This window comes from Ambystoma mexicanum, chromosome 10, assembly GCF_040938575.1.
Source record: "Ambystoma mexicanum isolate Mex_15411 chromosome 10, UKY_AmexF1_1, whole genome shotgun sequence".
NCBI classification, from domain to species: Eukaryota; Metazoa; Chordata; class Amphibia; order Caudata; family Ambystomatidae; genus Ambystoma; species Ambystoma mexicanum.
In genome coordinates, this window is record NC_090932.1 from 1,110,614,616 (window position 1) to 1,110,633,506 (window position 18,891).

At 50.1% G+C, this 18,891-nt stretch overlaps 1 protein-coding gene across 3 annotated transcripts in view; it reads left to right on the forward strand.

Annotated features, from left to right (window-relative positions):
- Window positions 1-18,891, forward strand: part of OGDH (oxoglutarate dehydrogenase) — a 1,050,082-nt gene that overhangs the window by 830,795 nt on the left and 200,396 nt on the right. For all 3 annotated transcript variants that reach the window (XM_069618964.1, XM_069618966.1, XM_069618965.1), the window contains exon 12: window positions 7,526-7,678. In XM_069618964.1, the coding sequence (XP_069475065.1) occupies window positions 7,526-7,678 (153 nt within the window). The remainder of the gene's footprint in view (window positions 1-7,525; window positions 7,679-18,891) is intronic.

The window sequence follows — 18,891 nt, forward strand, 5'->3', positions numbered from 1 at the left end:
TCTTTTGCAAAGAGAACGTATCAACACCAGTCTTCATCTCCGTCAGGGTAATGCCGATGCCATTCTTGCAGCAGCAAACCAGAAATTATGTCGGGAGATTGGGGACTTTCTACCATGCTTACCCCCTCGGAGAGTAAAGCCTCCAAGGCGGGTCTTGCACAAGATCTTATGTAGTCCATGGTCTCCCACATCGACACGGCCAGCAGGGGTCTCTGCTTGGGTGTCAATTTGAGGCAGTTTTCCTTGGGCGTGCATGATAGGATCCTCAACCTCATTTCGAAGGCTTATCTGTTTCACTCATCAACAGACGAGTTAACCAAAAAGATGATATCTATTGAGATGGTGAAGTGCTTGGCGAGCCTAACTAAGCCAGGGCAGAAACCGTTTCCACAGAGTCTGGGCAGGTCGCACTTCAAGCCGTGCTCTTTCGGCAACTTCGAGGGGTTTCGCGACCGTAGAACTCAACAACTGGATCGATCACCTGGCAAGCAAAGGCAGAAGCAGCAAAGAAGTTTGTGTGGCTTTTTTTGCTCACTCCTCCTCCACTCCTGCCTCTGATGGCAAAATACAAAGACGTTTTGGTCCTGGATCACGGTCCTCTCCTGGGGGGCATGCTGGCTCTCTTTGTGAGCAGCTGGAAGCGGTTTTTCTCAAATCCCACGATTGTGTCAGTGGTCTCCATGGGGTTCAGTCTTCCTCTTGTGTCCCCCCCCCCCCCTCTTCCCCTCTGTTGTTGCAGATAGGGTCACATGCGCTACCGTGTGAGATTCTGCTTCTTTTGGACTTGTAGGCGGTGGAACCGGTGCCTCCTCTAAACAGGGGGTCCAGTTATTGTTCCAGGGTTTTTGCAGTGCCCAAGAAACAACCAGGCGAGCCTGAGGGTAGTGCTGGACCTTTTGTTCCTCAACTGTTATTTACCCCTCGAACGCTTGAGGATGATTACGCCTGCCCACATAGCGGAGGTGCTGTGCACAAGCGACTGTATGTGTTCATTAAACCTGTAAGATGCATACCTACACGTCCTAATCTTCCTACCGCACCAGAAATATCTGCGGTTTGCGGTTATGTTGCACCACTTTCAATACAGGCTGCTGCCGTTGGGCCTCAATTCATTCCCTTGTGTGTTCACAATGCTCATGAATACAGTGGCTGGCCTTAGCTTGGAGGGGCCACCACCTATACCCTTATCTAGATGACTGACTGGTAAGGGCCAGCTCACCTGATGGGGCCCTTCACTACTGCCAGCGGTTGTACTTAACCAACTGGGGTTTTCCCTCAACCAGCAGAAGTTGCAGTTAAACCCAAACCCTTCCCCCTCTCCCCTCCCCCAGGGGCTTGTTTTTCTCTGGGTCAGATGGGACACAGTCATTCAGAGAGTTTTCCCCACGGCTGACTGGCTACAGTCCGTCCGATGAGCAGTATGCCACTTTCTGTCAAACTCAACTACCTCAGCTTGGTGGTTCCAACAGCTGCTGGAACACATGGCTTCATGCATGCTCACGGTGCAGCATGCCAGATTCAAGATGAGACACTCCAGCTCCATTACGCATCTACTTGGGACAGAGTGCCCATTTCTCCAGCCCTTCTTCCGGAACTTCGCTGGTGGCTCCTTGACAGCAGTGTGGTAGTAGGAGCCCCCTTTTCTCAGCCGGAGCCAACTGGTGACGACAGACTCCTCCCTCCTGGGTTTGTGGGCAACTCTGGGCGGCTAGTCCATACATGGCTCATGGTCCCGGGCAGCGGTTCATATCAATCTTTTGGCATGCAGGGAGATGGGCCTGGCTCTCAGGGTTTTCCTACCTGTTATCGGTTGCAAGGCGGTTGTGGTTGGGACCAACAATTCTTGAACAGTGTTCTACTCGAACAAACAGGGGTACCCGGTCTCCTCCCTTCTGCATGGAAGCAGTGTCCATCTGGGAGTGGGCTTTGTCGGAGGCAATTTGGTGGTACAACACGTAAGAGTGGAAATTACACATCAACTCCTTCTAACCTCTCTCCTAGATGTGAGGGTTTCCGTATCTGGACTTATTTGCATGTCCTCAGAACTCCAATGACCCCTCTTTGCATCATAGACGGGCCACGGCCAGGGGTCACTGGGGGGATGCGTTCCAGCTCTGCTGCCAGAGCCTCAGGTGCTATGTGTTTCCCCCCCCCCTCCGTTGCTCCAGTGGATCCTCCGCAAGTTTTGGGCCTTTGCAGCATCATCCTGATCACCCACACTAGCCGTCGACAGCGTGGTTCTCATACCTCCTCCAGCTCAGGTCGCAGGGGTCGGTCCATCTTCCGGTCCTTAGCCGGGGCTTCCTCACTCAGCAGAACGGGCTGTGGAACACCCAGACCCTGCCAAACTGGACCTCTCTGCTCCTGATCAGTTGAAACTTCATCCCTCTCTGTTCTCTCAAAGCAATTGGGAGCTAATCCTTGAGGCCGTCCACGTGCTCACAGTACAAGAGATAGTGGACAAGGTTCTGCCATTGGGTATGAGGAAAGGGCGTTGACCCCCCCTCTCCTGCTCCCTGGATGGCATGTATTTTTCGCCAAAGATGGATACTTGGCACACTTAGCTGGCCGGCCATTGGGGCATACAAGAATTTGCCGGATCAGACTTTTCTCAGCGGCCAACCCGGTGGTAAAGGCTCACCTCGAGCGCTTAACCGGACTGTTCCACCAGTGCATAAACCTCCATCCCATCTGAGACCTGAATGTGGTTCTCGCCGCCTTACAGCATAAACCATGTAAGCCGAAGGCGTCGGTCAACATTATGTGGGTTTCACTCAAAGCGCTTCTGCTGGTGGTTCTCACCTCCGTGGTCTGCGGGCGCTGTTGTCGTGTAAACCCTTCATGTGTTTCCACAATGCCAAGGTAATCTCATCCAAACCTCTTGGCCAAGCTGGTCTCACCATTCCATTTAAACAAGGAAATACGCTTACGTGTGTTCTTCCCTAATTTACAGTTAAGGGGGAAAAGAGCATTGCTCTCCCTGGATCTGCGTAGAGTGATCAGGTTTGACCTCTCCCGGTGAAGCGCTATCCAGAAGTTGGAAACGCCATTCGTCAGATTCGGCTGCGCAGCACGTAGGCCTCCAAAGCCTCCCTCACCAGTTGGATGGTCCAGGCCATTTCCGAAGCTTATGTAGCCATGGGAAAGACAGTGCCCGTGGGGTTCGTGCTCACGCAGTTAGGGCCAGAGCTACTGCAGTGACCTTTCAGCGAAAGGGGACGGAACCTATGAGTAATTCAAGTTACTCACCATAGTGACCAGAGTATTATTGTCCTAAGTCCCCTTTCCTCTATGCGTCCCACCCACCTTCCTCCCGCTAGTATGCCAGGAGCTAAAATTGTCAGTACAGCCAGGTTTACAAGCGTCCAATGTGTCAAAAGGGGACTGGGGTGAGGCGCCGAAGGCAGAGGCCACATGCGCTATACTAAATGTAAAGGGGAAGCTCCAAAGTTTTGCTACCAAAGGTACCAGTACCGTCCCCATGTAGGGGGATGCCCCACAAGGATTGATGAAAGGGGACTTCGGACTACAAGTACTTTAGTCACTACTATGAGTAACTTTTATTATGTCCTCACTGTGCTCAGTTTCTCCTGCGACTACACCTGCTTAGCATAACTGTACCACCTTTGCATTGCATATTCATAGAATATCCCAGACACTACTCATAACCACATACCTTTACCTCGTGCTACAGCAAGACATCCACACAGCATGATTTCTTTGACCAAATGGTCATACTAGACTTTAGCACAAGGGACAGTCTGGCATAATGTTCCTTGGTTTAGTAAAAAAAACAATTGGCAAAAATGAATGTTCATCAATTTGCTAATAGAACTGTGAAAACTGTATCACATATTCCTAAAAACTGGCAAAATAGTGTTAGTTGCTTGATAAGTAAGGTCTTTTGTCATACTAGAAATCTATTCAGAAGGGTTTTCTTCAGCGTTAGGATGCTGTATTTAAGTGCTGGTTCTAAATTGTGTGGGATATTTTGACCCACTCAGCTGTGCTATGCTACATCACTTTGCTGCAGTGGTGCAAGAAACGGCAAAATGGCCGTGCTGACTCCTGTGCGCTCCAAGATCTCTAAACTGAGTTTTTGCAACAACCTGAAAATGGCTGTACCACCCTGCCACACACATTTCAGGTGGGGTTGAACAGAGTACTCACTGCAGGAATGTGCCAGTGTGCTCTGCAATATACAACATGGAGTGAAGTGAAGGAGGCAGCATTACTTTGCTGAAAACCCAAAATGCCTCTTTAAAATGACAACTTTTTCAACCTTAAAAGTTCTGCTTGGCGCTAAATTCATCAATTTCTCATGAACCACTGTGGTTAAAAAGGCCCTGCAATGCCCAAGATCATCCATTGTGTCTCAGAGGAACTGGGCCTCATTTGAATGACAGCTCCTGTCAAAAGTATCTTTGAAAAATCGACCAGGGGCTTTGTTTTCATTTTACACAGGAAACACGTCTATTTTCTTTGCAAAAGTATCAAGAATCCGCTGTTCAGAGAAAGACTCTAAATAGATGCTTGTGAAATGTATCCATGCTGCAAAACAACTCCAGCACTCAAGGAAAGAACTATAGTTGCAGAAAGTGTGTATTTGCAAGAGATGAAAACCGAATTTAAAGAAATAGTAAAATGTGCTTTTTCTGACTGAAGAGAGAAAATTGCCTTTTTAAAAGTAAATTGTTGGGTAAAGGCTTGCTTACTTAGAAATATAAAAGGATGGGTAAAAGTGCACCTATAAACTGTTTTGATTCCATAGGTTTAAGGCAAGATGTAAAATGAGAAAATAAAAAGTAAAAACTCAGGCTAAGTTGGCAAACTATATAAAAAAAAAAAGAAATTGCTCTGCCAGTTGCTAACCCTGAGAAAGGGTGACACCTCATAAACTTCTGGAACAGGAAAGCGCTAATTGCTAGCTTGGAGGACTTTGAATGCACCAGGACAAGGGACTTCCCAAGCTCATCAGACCTTCGTCTTTGCTCCAGGCTGGGACAATAGCAGGCTGAGACTCTCACCTGTCAAGTGTAAGGGGCAATAAAATCGTCAAGAGAGAGGCCCCTCATCCTGCTTCAAAGCAATTGACAGCTGCTTGCAGTTGTGGGGGGGGGGGGAACGGATCAAATGACATTTGGTTTTAAAAGGTTATTTTGTAACTGAACTTTAAAAGACATTTAACTTTAAAGCAAGAATTAGGAAAAATATGAAAAGTTGTTAGTTCTCAATCTAATTGTAGGCTCTTTCTTTGAAAACTTGGTAGAACTTATTACTAGATAAGGAACAGAAGTTATACAAAATGACCGATTACGGGGAAAGTATTGATGTAGCTAAAATAACATTGTGTGCCCACATCCCTGGGGTAAATGCTCATCTGTGTACAAAAGTGGGGACTTTTAGGGCAAATCTTTCATGGTTAAAATTGCCGAAATGTAGCAGAAAGGCAAAACCAGGTTCCACAGATTTGGGGTTTGGATTGAAATATGACGCACAAAATATGTAACCTGTGTATCTGATTTTCTCAGAGGTTATAACCGCATAAATACATATTTGTGGAAAAATTTGATTTCTGTGATCCAGTTAAAGAGCTAGGAGGAAACTATGCTCTTGCCCAATCCTAGCATTATGGGTGTGGGTAGTAAGCCTGCCCCTACCATATACTGTAATGATGTCATCTGACAGGATAAATAAGGGCACCTGACGGCACACAGGGGAGACACTGATTCCTGACTTTCTTCCTGAATTCCTGCGTGGCGTCCTGTTCCTGATTTCTTCATCCTGCTTGATCCTGATTCCAGATTTTCATTGCAAAGCCAAGGCCTATGCATTGCTGAACCCTTTTTCAGCTAGCCTCAAATTAAAAAAAAAACCCAAAACCTAAGGGAAGCATCCTGATCCAGCCTGGCTTGCTACTACTAGATGCATGCCTGCTGAAACTTGCCATCCCACTGATCTGTAGTATCCAGTAACCAGAAGTGCAGACCGGTGACCAGAACCGTTCAGCTGATCCTGTTCCGCCAGATTTGCCCAGCTGTCCTATGTTAGACCCGATCTGTGTGATGACCAGAAAGCTTGACGGTCCAAAATCCTACATTAAAGCGGACTGTAAGTATTAATAGGAATCATAGAAAACCATAGCATACCTTGCCTTGTCCTATCTCAATCAATCTCTAAACCATCCTATGTGTACCTTAATAACTTGTAACATTGTCAGAATCCTTATTGCAATCCTGTCCTTGATTTATCTTGCTAAGCGCCATTTCTTTAGTCATTTTATCTTGTGTAAATCCTAAACTATCAATCCTATTTCGAGTGGTCGGTCTGTTTCCGCCAGAGCGGGCGCTGGGGACCTGGGGTTGAAGTCATGAATCAACTCCAGAGCTTACTGTGTCCCTCTTTGGTATTCTAGCTGGAATGCTATAGTCTAGAGTAAAACTTATAGTAAAAATGTTCTTGTCCAAACTGAGTTTCTTTTCTGTTTTCACTACCTGATTTTTCTAAAAATGCCTCTCATTCAACATTGCATATCTCCCTCCGTTTAATAGCTAGAGACCTAATTTCAACTCTGGATTATACCTAAGACCTATATCTACATTCCAACTCAAAATCAGTGAATTTGACCCGTTTTCATTCAAAATCGTTTGGTTAATTTTCGGCGGGAATCAACAATTTTGCAAAGTTTTACATGTGTGATTGTTATTCTAAATTATTTTCAACCTTCCGTTCAAATTCGAATTGTTTACTTTTGCTCAAACTATTGCTTATGACTGCTAGTATCTTTCCAATGTTGCTCCCATAGAAATTTGTACTGATTTAGAGATTTCTGCACATATTCATTGTTTTACTCAGCCATTTCCGAAATGTCATTTTAAACAGTAGGCTTTCAAATCTGGTTTTCTCTTGTTTGGGGAGGGAAGGTTGGATTCGAATACTGCTTATTATCCTCATTCCTGATTACCTGCTGCTTCCTTATATCTGTTTAGAATTGCTTATTTGTGGGTTGAGGAATATTGCAGGGGGAAATCCTAACTTAAGTGCTATCTTTCCAAACAAGCCAAAAGTGTTCTTTTCTCTGGTGTTTTATATTTGCTGTTACTAAAGAGTGAATTTAAGTACATTACATACCTTCTTCTCTGTTATTGTCACCACATTGGTGATTGCTGCTCCCTATTAAAAATTATATGTTTGATTTGAATGTTAAATAAATAAATATTACCTTTACCAGCCAGCCTGATTCCTGGTCCATCGTGACCTGGGGTATTTGAAAATGGGTGTGATATGGGTGGTGTATCGCTCAAAATATTGAACATGTATATATATCTCTCTCAAAATAAGCATTTTGGTTGTGCGCTGCATACTAGGCTGAGACCAGGGTACATCGCCTGATCGAAATACTTAACAGTTGAAGCATGCGAGTATTCGAAATTAGGTCTGTGCAGCTTTGCCTTAACTGAGGTATGATTCCAAATGTGATGGTCAGTCTTTTAACCTTTTTGTCATCTTTCCTCAAATGTCTCAGGTCTGCTACAGGCGGAACGGCCATAACGAGATGGACGAGCCCATGTTCACCCAGCCTTTGATGTACAAACAGATTAAGAAACAGAAAACAGTATTGCAAAAGTATGCAGAGACCCTTGTTTCACAGGGAGTGGTGAATCAACTAGAATACGAGGTATGTTGAGCACACGGCAACTCTTCATTATTAATCACATTTAGCTATCCTACAGTCATGTAATTGTGTAGCTTGAGATGTTTTTTCCATGTTCACTGCTTGTAAAAAGACCCCTTATGAAATGTTTAGCCTGGGTACTCCATCAAGGGGTGACTCCAATTAAAAACAGTTGAATAATCCTGTGTAGGCAAGTCTGATCCAAAATACTCAAAGGAACAAAATAAAGAGCAAACGATACACCAGGTCAGCATACATACATAGGAACTCTCGAAGTTTCCAGGTATAATGATTTATGATGGATACTGGACACACGTGAAGCCATCTTTTGGGTCTTTTCTGCCAAACAAAAAAACCTAAAAACACTGCCTTATGTTTCATTAAGTGCTTTTTTTTTCCCCAACAGGCTGGGGTTTCCCCCAAAATGTGTTATTCAACTTCTGTGATAGTCTCATATTTGGAATTTCTTTTCTTAGGAGGAATATTTGTAGCCTCCAACTGACCCTGTTTTGAAGTAAAATCTCCTGGTATGAAACTATGTAGACTGTATACAAAAATGTCACGCTGAATTAGAGGAAAGGATTCTTGAATTCTTTGCAGTCAACTCCCAAGATAAAGCTTAGGGCTTTTAAAAGAATGATCACCCATCTCACTTTTTCTCCATAAATCACCTGTACTCCCCTCTGCACCTCCTAGTAATGTTTGCCATATTTCTCTCCCTCCTTTCCAACAGTTGGGACCTCTGGAAGCGTGTTGAGAAAAGCAGTCTAAACATTTAAAACACGTAAACATTAAATACAAATAATGATATTTAATTGGATGGACAAGCACCAGTGTGTCCCTCCTCGCTAAGCCCTGCCCTTCCACCTCTGTTTTTCTCTGCCTCACTTTTTTCCATTTACATTTTATTCAGCGTTTGCCATGTGCCCACCATCACAGGCTTTAAGCAATGCAACCTGTGTTACGCCAATGTCCAGTGGCGGGGTTTCCACCATTCTGTGAATGCTTGTGTCCTCTGCAAGGGGAGTCTCACGATGTCTCTCAGGAAGCACCTTCTTTCCATGTTACAGCAGGGACTGCTGCTAAAGGTGACAGAGGAATAATTGAGGCACTGTAAAGAAGCAGACATGCCCTATAAGGTGCATACTCTGGCATCGCCTCTTGGTATCAATGTGAGGACTGCACCCTTTGTTTCAGGAGCTACACCCTGCCGTTTAGGAGGGCATTTCGCTGGGCGGATTAGGGTGGAGTACACATTGGTGATGAGGCACCAGTACTTCCATGTGGGAAAACCCAAGTGCTACCAGTACCTCTTGGTGGGAAAGTAGCTGGTACCTTGGGACCTGTTAAGGAAGATTTTCTTTTTGCTTCTTTTCTTCCATAGTCCTCTATGGCACACCCTTTTTCTTTGTTTTGATCCCTGTCCTGACTTTTTGGAGGTAAGTAAAAGCCCCTTGGTTTACATCCCTTACCCGTTTTGATCTTTCTTATGGGTAAATGGACTAGTTCTCCAGCATGGGGTCTGGCATGGATTCACATGCTCATGAATTTTCCCCGTCGTCAGGCTGGGAATCTTCAGTAAAGAAAAAATCAGTTTTTCACTTCTGAACTGTCTTTCTCCTAACAACCAATCACTGGTCTCTGGGTCATACTGCCCGCATCCAATGACTGCCCTCTACCTAATCTCCTCTAGCAGCCATCTTCAGATTTTTACCGCACATTCAAGTGTTGGAAGTCCTCGTGCTATAGTTTTCGAGTTTTTACTGCGTTTTGCAATTTTTCTAAGAGTTTTACTATTTTTTCGGTCAATTGAGCCTCAAGCTCCACCGATTAACCTTCCGATTAACGGGGACCAGTCGCATGTGGAGGAAGACTGCGTGGCTTGTCGGGAGATGGTGCCGTGCACGCGGGCCGACCGACGCAAGCGCCTCTGGGTGGGTCCCGGCAGCATCCCTCCCCTGCCCAGAAGAAGAAAGCTGAGCAGTGGTCTAAGACCTTTGAGAGTGCCCCTCCCGCGGGGGCCCAACATAAGGCCAAGCTCCGCAAGTCCACTACCTCTGGGATCGCCGTTGCGACGGGCTCCTCAGCTGCCAGGGCGAGTTCAGCTTCTCCAGCACCTTTGACCACGAGCCAGCACTCGAAGAAGAGGAAGTCAGACCATCCGGGTAAGCTTTTGGGGAAGACCCAGCCCGGCGCGACAGGGAAGGCCAAGGGAGAGCAGGGCTCCGACCCTCGCCCTAAGGCAAAGGCCGTGGACTCGGCCCAGACCGCGAAGGTCCAGTTGCATCAGACGAAGGCCCACGCATCCATTGACGTGGTGGCGGCGTCCCCCGTGAAGGCCAGCGGGGTGGAATCGCAGGGCACGGCCCAAAGGCGAGGGTATCTCTGCCTGCCAGGAGGGAGTCCTCATTCCAGCCCATTGACAAGACTCCAGAGAAGGTGATGCCCATCATTTCACCAAAAGTCTCTCTTTGTGGTAGAGAAAGGGGGGGGCACGTTACTCCAGTGCACAGACATTTTCTCAGAGGAAGAGCTCACAAGCGTCCCGGTCGTCCAGGAAGGGAGATGCATCGAGAGCGGGCCCTACGGGTGGGTTCCCTACGAGGGCGACTACGAAGGTGACATTGATGAGGAGGCACCGGGAGGCGAATGGGAAGACTGTACTTTCGATCCTGTTATTGGATGACATTTGAGATGAGTTTGTCCCTCATGAAGAACCCATCATCGGCTCTGGCAAGGAGGGATCGCTACGAAAAGAAGTACAGAGTGCTGGACTCTGCGCCCAAGTGTTTATGGTCCCAACCGTCCCCAGACTCTGTGGTTTTGGCGGCGGCCAAGAAGTAGTCTTTTGGCTGATCCTCGTCGGCGGCCTCCTCGACCCCCCCCATCCCCCCGAACGGTGAGGGGAAGAAGTTGGATGCCGTGGGGCAAAGAGTGATCTCGTCGGCAACAACGACCATCAAGGCAGCTAACGCCCTTGCCATTATGGCGCATTACAACAGGGAACTTTGGTTCAAGATGGCCCCCCTCCTGGACTTCCTATACGACGACAAGCGGGCTGAGGCATTGGAGATTCTACAGGAAGGCGAGGTGGCTTCGGACCACGCCATTACAGTGGCCACAGACATTGCCAACACGGGATTCCGCCAAATGGGCAACAGCGTTTGCCTTAGTTGGCGAGGCTGACTGAGGGACACAAATTTCCGGCAGGATCTTCAGTCGAAGGTGTTGACATGCCCTTCGACAGGGACAATTTGTTTTGAAAGGCTGTGGACGAGTCTCTCCAGGCCATCAAAGCGGACACTGAGACGGCAACAGCGGCCTTCCTTTCAGAATTCTGGAGGAAATCCCAAAGTTCCTCTAAAGGATTTGGAGGAGTTGTCTCGTCCTACCGTCAGCCCCCCCGCTCATCGGCCACTGAGACATAAAGGGGCGCGCCAAGGCTGGAGGTGGACGTCGTCGGCGCTTCGATGTCGAAACAAGATTGAACAGGCCGTGGAATTGGAATTGGGCCCCCCCCCCCCGTGCACCGGCTGGCAAACTTCGTCAGCGCGTGGAAGACCATCTCCACCGACCGCTGGGTGCTGGACGCTCTCACCCACGGACACACCCTAGAGTTCCAACGGAAGTGTCCAAGGATACCACCAGTGGCCCGTCAATAAAACCACGTCCCTCTGCTGCTGCTGGGGGTACGGACTATGTTAAGAAAGGGGGCGATCGAGCTCATCCCCAAGAAACTCCGGGGCTCCGAAGTGTACTCTCGTTACTTCCTCGTCAAAAGACCGGCGGTTGGAGGGCCATTCTGGACCTAGTACGTCAAGTCCCAAAAGTTTCAGATGGTGACACTTCAGCACGTGCTAGGACAGCTGGAAGAGGGGGATTTTCTATTGTCAATGGACTTGGAAGATGCCCATTTTCACATCCCCATACACAAAGGACACAACGCAAGTACCTACGCTTTGTGGTTCAAGGACAACATTACCAGCTCAAGGCCCTTCCCTTCGGGTTGAAGTGTTCACCAAGTGCCTGGCCCCGGTGGCGGCGCAGCTGCGTCTACGAGGGATCCATGTATACCCGTACCTGGACGACTTGCTCATCCAGGTGAACTCAAAGGACATTGCTGTCAACCACACTGCGAAGACAGTCCAACTCCTGACGGACCTGGGGTTCTTGATAATCTTTGCGAAGTCCTGCTTGTCTCCATCGCAGGACGCACTGTTTCTGGGAGTCCGACTCAACACAGTGTCGTGCTTGGTGTCTGTCGGAGGAGAGGATCGCGGCAATCTTGGGCAAGGTACAACGGCTGTTGGCCCTGAAGGTCGCAAGGGTGAGGTCCATCAAGTCCCTTCTCGGCATGATGCAGTCATGCATATACCTCATTCGGCTGTGCAGGCTACGGATGCGGCCGCTGCAGGAGTTTCTCGACGCCCGCTGGATACAAGTGGCGGGGAACTATCAGGACAAGGTCACACTCAACGAGAGTTTCGGTCGAGTGATACAGTGGTGGGGATTTCCAGACTTCACCTCATCAGGAGACGTCACGACGGATGCCTCCCTGGAAGGATGGGGAGCGCATTCTGGAAGTCTGCATGCAAGAGGCCTGTGGCTGCCGGAGGAGAGGTCGTTGCACATAAATGTGCTGGAGCTGCGGGCAGTGTTTTGGCCCCTCAAGGCCTTCCTTCCGTCCCTCAAGGGCAAAGTGGTACAGGTCTTCGCGGACAACGCCACCACAATGTTCTATATCCGGAAGCAGGGGGTTACCAGATCCCCGGCGCTCTTCAAAGAGGTGCAGGACCTTTGGCACTGGGCCATAGCCCTGTGGCTGTTCCTCATGCCGTTTTATCTAGCAGGACTGAAGAACGCCATCGCCCACTCTCTCAGCAGGGAGCTCTGCTCTTGCCACAAGTGGGAACTTCGGCAGGACCAAGTGAACCGCCTGTTACGCAGATGGGGCAATCCCCAGATCGATCCGTTTATGACGAACACCAAGTGCCAGAGGTTCGCCAGGAGGTTTCCCCAGCCAGGGAGCATGGGGGACGCATTATTTCCCCAGGGACGGCCTGTTTCTGTATGCGTTGCCTCCGTTGCTGTTGCTTCTTCAGCTAGTCAATCAACTCAGACGGTCCCGGTGCAGGATGTCCCTCGTCGCACCGGCATGGGCGAGACAGATATGGTACCCGGACTTTCTGGACATGTCGGCGTCCCCTCCGTCAAGCTTTCGGCGGATGCAGATCTTCTTCCTAGGGAAGGAGGCACGATTCTGCACCACGACCCAGGATCACTGAACTGAAGGCCTGGCTGCTGCAGCTTTAGAATTCGAGGGTTACGATCTACTGGCAGACTGCAAGGAGGTGCTTGCCAAGGCCAGGGCATTGTCTACTCTAAAATGCTACGGACATAAATGGAAGAGGTTCGCTGTGTGGAGCCGTGCACAGAAGATCGACTCACTGAGGGTCAAGGCCCCTCAGGTGCTTCCATATTTGCTGTAGTTGGCCAAATCGGGGCTGGCCCACGCCTCCATCAAGGTTCATCTGGCGGCTATCTCCCGCTACAACAGATCCCCAGGACGACCATCCTTGTGGTCGCACCGATAGGTCAAGGAATTCATCAAGGGACTATTCCGCTCGTTCCCGCCGGTGAAGAACCCGGCGTGGGAAGTCAATGTGGTTCTTACCAGGCTCATGGGACCTCTGTTCGAGCCTCTCCATTCTGCACCAGTCAAGTTTTTGTCATGGAAAACAGCTTTTCTCGTGGCCATCACCTCTGCATGACGAGTGGGGGGAGATCCAGGTTAATGTCTAGTATTGTATTGAAATCGCCACGCCATAGGACCGCGATCAGGGGAAAGCTTTCTAAGAGGGAGGCAAGGTGCAGGTAGAATTGGGGGGCGTTGACATTGGGACCATAAATGTTTAGTAACACCACCTCCTTATTTTGCAGGATACCCTGAAGCAGCACATATCTGCCCAGTGGGTCGACTCGTGAGGACTTGCAGGTAAATTTAAGGCTTCTATGGATCAGAGTCATCACTCCCCGACTCTGGGTAGAATAGTTGGTGTAGTACCTCTGGGGACCCCAGTTTAGCAAATTTTTCACAATGTTGAGAGCGAGCGTGTCTCCTGTAGACAGAGGATTTTAACGCTGTCGCTAAGCATGAAGTTGTAACTGTCTCATGTTCTTATAGTTTCCCAGCCCCCGTACATTCCAGCTCATGAACGTTAGACTATTATCACCCATCAGTCTGGGGATACTGCTTAAACTTTAACTTCTGACGGGGTGGTAGCCAACGATCGCCGTAGGCCCCCTCCAGTACGCATCTGACCTTGCACTGTTTCATGCTCTACTTCTTTCGTGGACGCCAAGCCTTTTTTAACATAACACCCGACCCATCCAACCCACGCACACATCCCTCCCCAAACAGAGGAACGATAACCCAATAACAGAAACCAAACCAACGGCATCGACGCCTGGGGGCCTGCAAGCTGGCCTGGTGGCAATGCTCCGAACTGGGGGCGTTTGAGGATACTTATGGTGCTTAGCGATAAAACCCATGCATAACATATTTAGGAACTAGCGGAGTGAAGATCAGCACATCATTAAAACAGGTTAAACAATTTGTGCGTTGCTGAAAAAGAATAGATCTACTGTGTGTTTGGGCGAGGAAGGCATCTCGTCCAGTAAGGATTCAATTGAAAACCAGAACACTAATCTGAGAGGCGTTACAGGGGAAAGTGAACCAGAAAAATGGTCATCTATGAATCTGGAGGCCTCTTCCGGGATTGTGAAGAACACTTGATTGGAGTGCTTGATTCTCAGATTGGCGGGGTATAACATGGAGTACCTGACCCCCAGGTTGCGAAGTCTCTTTTTCACAGCTAGGAAGGTTTTGCGCTCCTGCTGCACAGCCACAGAAAAGTCAGGATACAAGTGGATCCTGGCTGACCCCAGAAATAGTTCACATTTGGCTCTCGCCGCCCTAAGGAGGGTGTCCCGATCTCGGAAATGTAAGATTCTAGCTATGATGGGGTGCGGAGGTGTGCCAGGTCTGGGCTTTGTTGTTAAGGCACGGTGAGCTCTTTCTACTGTGAACTGCGGTGAGAGCTTCGGGGAATCAAGCAGCGTTAGAAGTGTGCGCTCCACGTAATCTTCCATGGGTTCCTTGATGCGGTCTTCAGGTACCCCAATTATGCGGAGGTTATTTCGTCTCGAACATGATTCGAGGTCCTCATTTTTTTTTACCACCTTGAGTAAATGATTAGAGAGTGAGGAGACTTCCGCCCGAAAGGAGCGAAGGTCATCCTCAGTGGCACTCGTCTCAATTTCGGCCACTCGGCCATCGGTTTTCTCAATGTGGGCTTTAATGGAGGATATAGTGCCATTCATGTCGTCTAGCTTGTTATGAAGAGTAGTAAACCCTTCGCGGATGTATTCAAGCATCTTCTGTGAGTCCTCTGAGGCCGCAGGGGCCGAGGTGATGGGTTCAAGCTCTGCCGCCCCCACAGCCGATTTGGGCAGAGTTTTTGCAAACATATTGATGGAGCTCTGTTCCACCCCCTCCTCCCCACCCGTTCCTTTGGTCATGGCGTCAGGCAGGGGGATTCTCGACAGTTGGAGCTGGTCGAGGGGGGGTGGAACGTGCAAGAAGGTTGGAGGGCCTCAGGCAGCAGTAGGAAAGATGAGTGGACGTGGCCACAGTGCCTCGCAGATCTTTAGTAGGCTTCCCCAGATGGGCTGTAGCCTCCCATGTAGGTTCAAACACACGAGTATGCACCAGGAGGGTTAATACCTTTTTTAAAGAATATATCTGTAACCTTAATTTGTCTGTGTACAACGAGGTCCCAGTTGATTCGCACCTCTAATATTGACTGGATGTGCCTCTCAGAGGGATCTCTGATAAAGGGTTCAGTGCGTCTGTGAGGATGTGCCAGGAAACCAGCAGCGCTCAGGTGGAGTTCAGGCGCAATGCTGGGGCGCCTCACCCGTGGAGCCCCACGTGGCAGGCCTGATGCCCGCACCAACGGCAAGAAAGGTATATGAAGGAAGGTTAGGAGCAGCAGGTATGTAGTGCTCGTCTGCACCCTACTGTTAAGGGTGGTTGACTTCAGGCCCCTGGCAATATTGCAGGGTACCGGAACTCTCCCGTGCAATCAAGAGAGTAGGAGCAATGCTGGGGGGGGACCCCCAGAGTAAAGAGGATAAGGTCAAGTCGGTGCCCCAGTTGGCCGGAGCGCCGCACACACCTCACCCGCCATGTGTCATGAGAGCGGGCAGCCCCTGCTGCCCGGAGCACAGCAGCAAGAGGGGGGATTAGGGAGACCGTATGGAGTGCGATGTCCTGTGGATCCACCGTAGCCAGTGCGCCGCTATGCAGGAGGCGCACACCACGGGGCCCCCCAGACCTCCATGCAGGTCCTACCTTATCCAAGGGTGCGTCCTGCCTCGAAGGTGGGCAGCAGGAGGGGGGCCACAGGAGTGCCAGGCACCGTCGTAACAGATTCCAACACCCCAACAGCCGACAGATCTGCCAGGGGAACAGGTGCCAAGTGACCACCAGAGAGAAACCCAGGAGTCGCCCAGTCGGCCGTCCGCTGACAGGGCCGCCGGCGCAAAGGAGGTAATGCCCTCTGGAGTTGGAAGTCTTCGTCTCTGGTGGCGTGCCGATGGCCCAGAGGCTCTTAGTAGTCCTGAGAATGGTGTTGCACTCTATTTACCAAGAATGCCCCTGGAGCTGGGCAGCACGGACGAGGCGTGCAGTGCCACCCCTCCTCTCCCCCAGCAGGCCCGCAACGCCTCGTCTCACAGTTGCTGGCTGAGCCGTGCCGTGTGGAGCTGCAGCTGAGGTAGTCTCTGGAGGATTACACGGCCGTCTTCATGCGGCTGCAACTCCGGGGATTTCGGTCGTCTGGTCCTGAAAGTTAGCTGGAGTCTGCCGACGTGGTCTGTGCACAGTTCCCCTCAGTATGAGGAGGATTTGCAGCACTGCAACGGATTGATGGCGAAAAGTATGTTACCCAAAACGGAGCGCGACACATAGGTAGCCATACAACTCGAGCGCAACAGCGCCCCCCGTAAACCACATTACTTGACTTTCCACGAGACAAGGGTGGTGCTGCGGACGCACCCCTCCTTTATGCCCAAGGTGCCGTCGGACTTTCATCTAAACGAGCCCTTGGTTGTTGCCTGTATTTTTTCCGACGCCTTCATCGTCGGCTGAAAGCACTTTGCACTCGCTGGATGTGGCTAGAGCACTGAAGCTTTATGTGGCCCGCATGAAGAGTTTCCCGAAAACCTCTTGGCTCTTTGTGAACTTTGGTCCTGTGAACCATGGGAAGGGCCTGTCCAAGGCTTCCATTTCCAGGTGGCTCTCCGACTGTATCGCCCACTGTCGTCGGTTGGCAAACCGACCTCTGCCTGGCCGTCTCAGAGCCCACTTGAACGGAGCGATCGCTGCTACAACAGAGTTCTTGTCTGGTGTGCCCTTGCTGGACATCTGCAGGGCTGCTACGTGGATGTCGATGCACACCTTCATAAAATTCTACTGCGTCAACAGGGATTCCGGGAGGAGTCCAGAGTCGGGCAAGCAGTGCTGCGCAATCTGTTCGCTTGAAGGTGAGCCAAGTGAGGAGTTAGATGCTTATGTTGAGCCTTGCCACCTCCCGTGGTTGTGCATGTGTGTACTGCTATGTATTCTTTATTCGTGAGAATGTGAATCCATGCCAGACCCCATGCTGGAGAAGGAACAAGTTACTTACCTGTAACTGTTGTTCTCCAGCATGGGTCTGGCATGGATTCACATGTAAACCCTCCCGCCTTCCCCTCTGCGGCTCTTCTCTTGGTCCTACTGCCACTTCACGTGCTACCAAATCTGAAGATGGCTGCCAGAGGGAGGGGCTTAGGTAGTGGCCAGTCATTGGCTGGGGGAAGTATGACCCAGAGCTCAGTGATTGGTTGTTAGGAGAAAGACGGTTAAGAAATGAAACTGAAAGAGTTTTTCTTTTACCAAGGATTCCCAGCCTGACAGGGAATATTCATGAGCATGTGAATCCATGCCAGACCCATGCTGGAGTACAACAGTTAAAGGTAAGTAACTTGTTCCTCTTTTGGCCATATTGTACTCCTAGGTCCCGTCCCTTTCCTCTGTAATATATGGGCGCCCTTGCTAGGGACTGGAGACAGAGCCTTTTTCACCAGAAAAATCATCTCATTAAATTTAGATGCGCGCGGGGGCGTGGCCCTGGAAGCATGCGTTCTCCTGACATCTGCCGACCGGCACCGCTCCTAAGTCCTCTTTTCTGTATCGACTGGAACAGACCGCTTTCATCAACACTCCTGGGTTAGGCCTCTAGCTAGTATTCCCCAGAGAAGTACTTTTGTCTTTTCTATTTATTTTTCATTTGTCAGGTACCGCTTTGTCCTGTGGCGCCACACTCGTCCATGGCGCATGTCCACAACAGTGGGCCTCTGCAGGTGTCCAGCCGGCAAGGGTTCCTTTCCAACGTCCGAGCCTCACGCCCTCTGCCTCCGCTGCCTTGGCCCAGACCACGGCTGGGACGGCTGTAGCGCGTGCAACGCTCTGACACTGCGCACCCTCAAGAACAGACTAGCCAGGTGGAGGGAGCTCTTCGGAAGGTTGCCTTCAGAGGACCTAAAAGCGTTCATGAAGCAGAAGACCAGGCCCAAGGTAGGTGCACTGTTCTCCACCACACCCCGCAAAGGCGACTCCGTTCCCCGGAAGCGCACTAGCGGGAGGGACCTAAACGGTCCTTCGACCAGCACAGGCACCGAGGCTGCTCCAGCTACTGCCCACCAGGCAGAGGGGTCGCAAGATCCTACCGGTTATTCCGCTGAGGGACTGCAAGGTTCTATTACCGGGTCCAAACCCGGTGGGGGGGGGGCTATGCCCCAACACCGGACTGATGTGAGGGGTAGCCTGTACGCAGCACTACAGCCGAGGGCGCTCTGCCTACCAGGCTCCGCCCTGAGGTGCAGGGTAGGCCTCAACCTTCACCGCTCCAGATACGGGAGGAAACCTGGCCAGCGCAGCAAGTACCGCGACACAGGCACGTGGCATGCAGCAAGACAAAATGGCTGCCGGGCCAGATAAAATGGCGTCTCGCCTGACACCATCTCCCTCACGGGACCAGGTAGGGAAGCAAGTTTCTCAGTGGGACTGGTCAATGCCTGTCACTTGGCCCACAGCATATCCACTTTGCAGG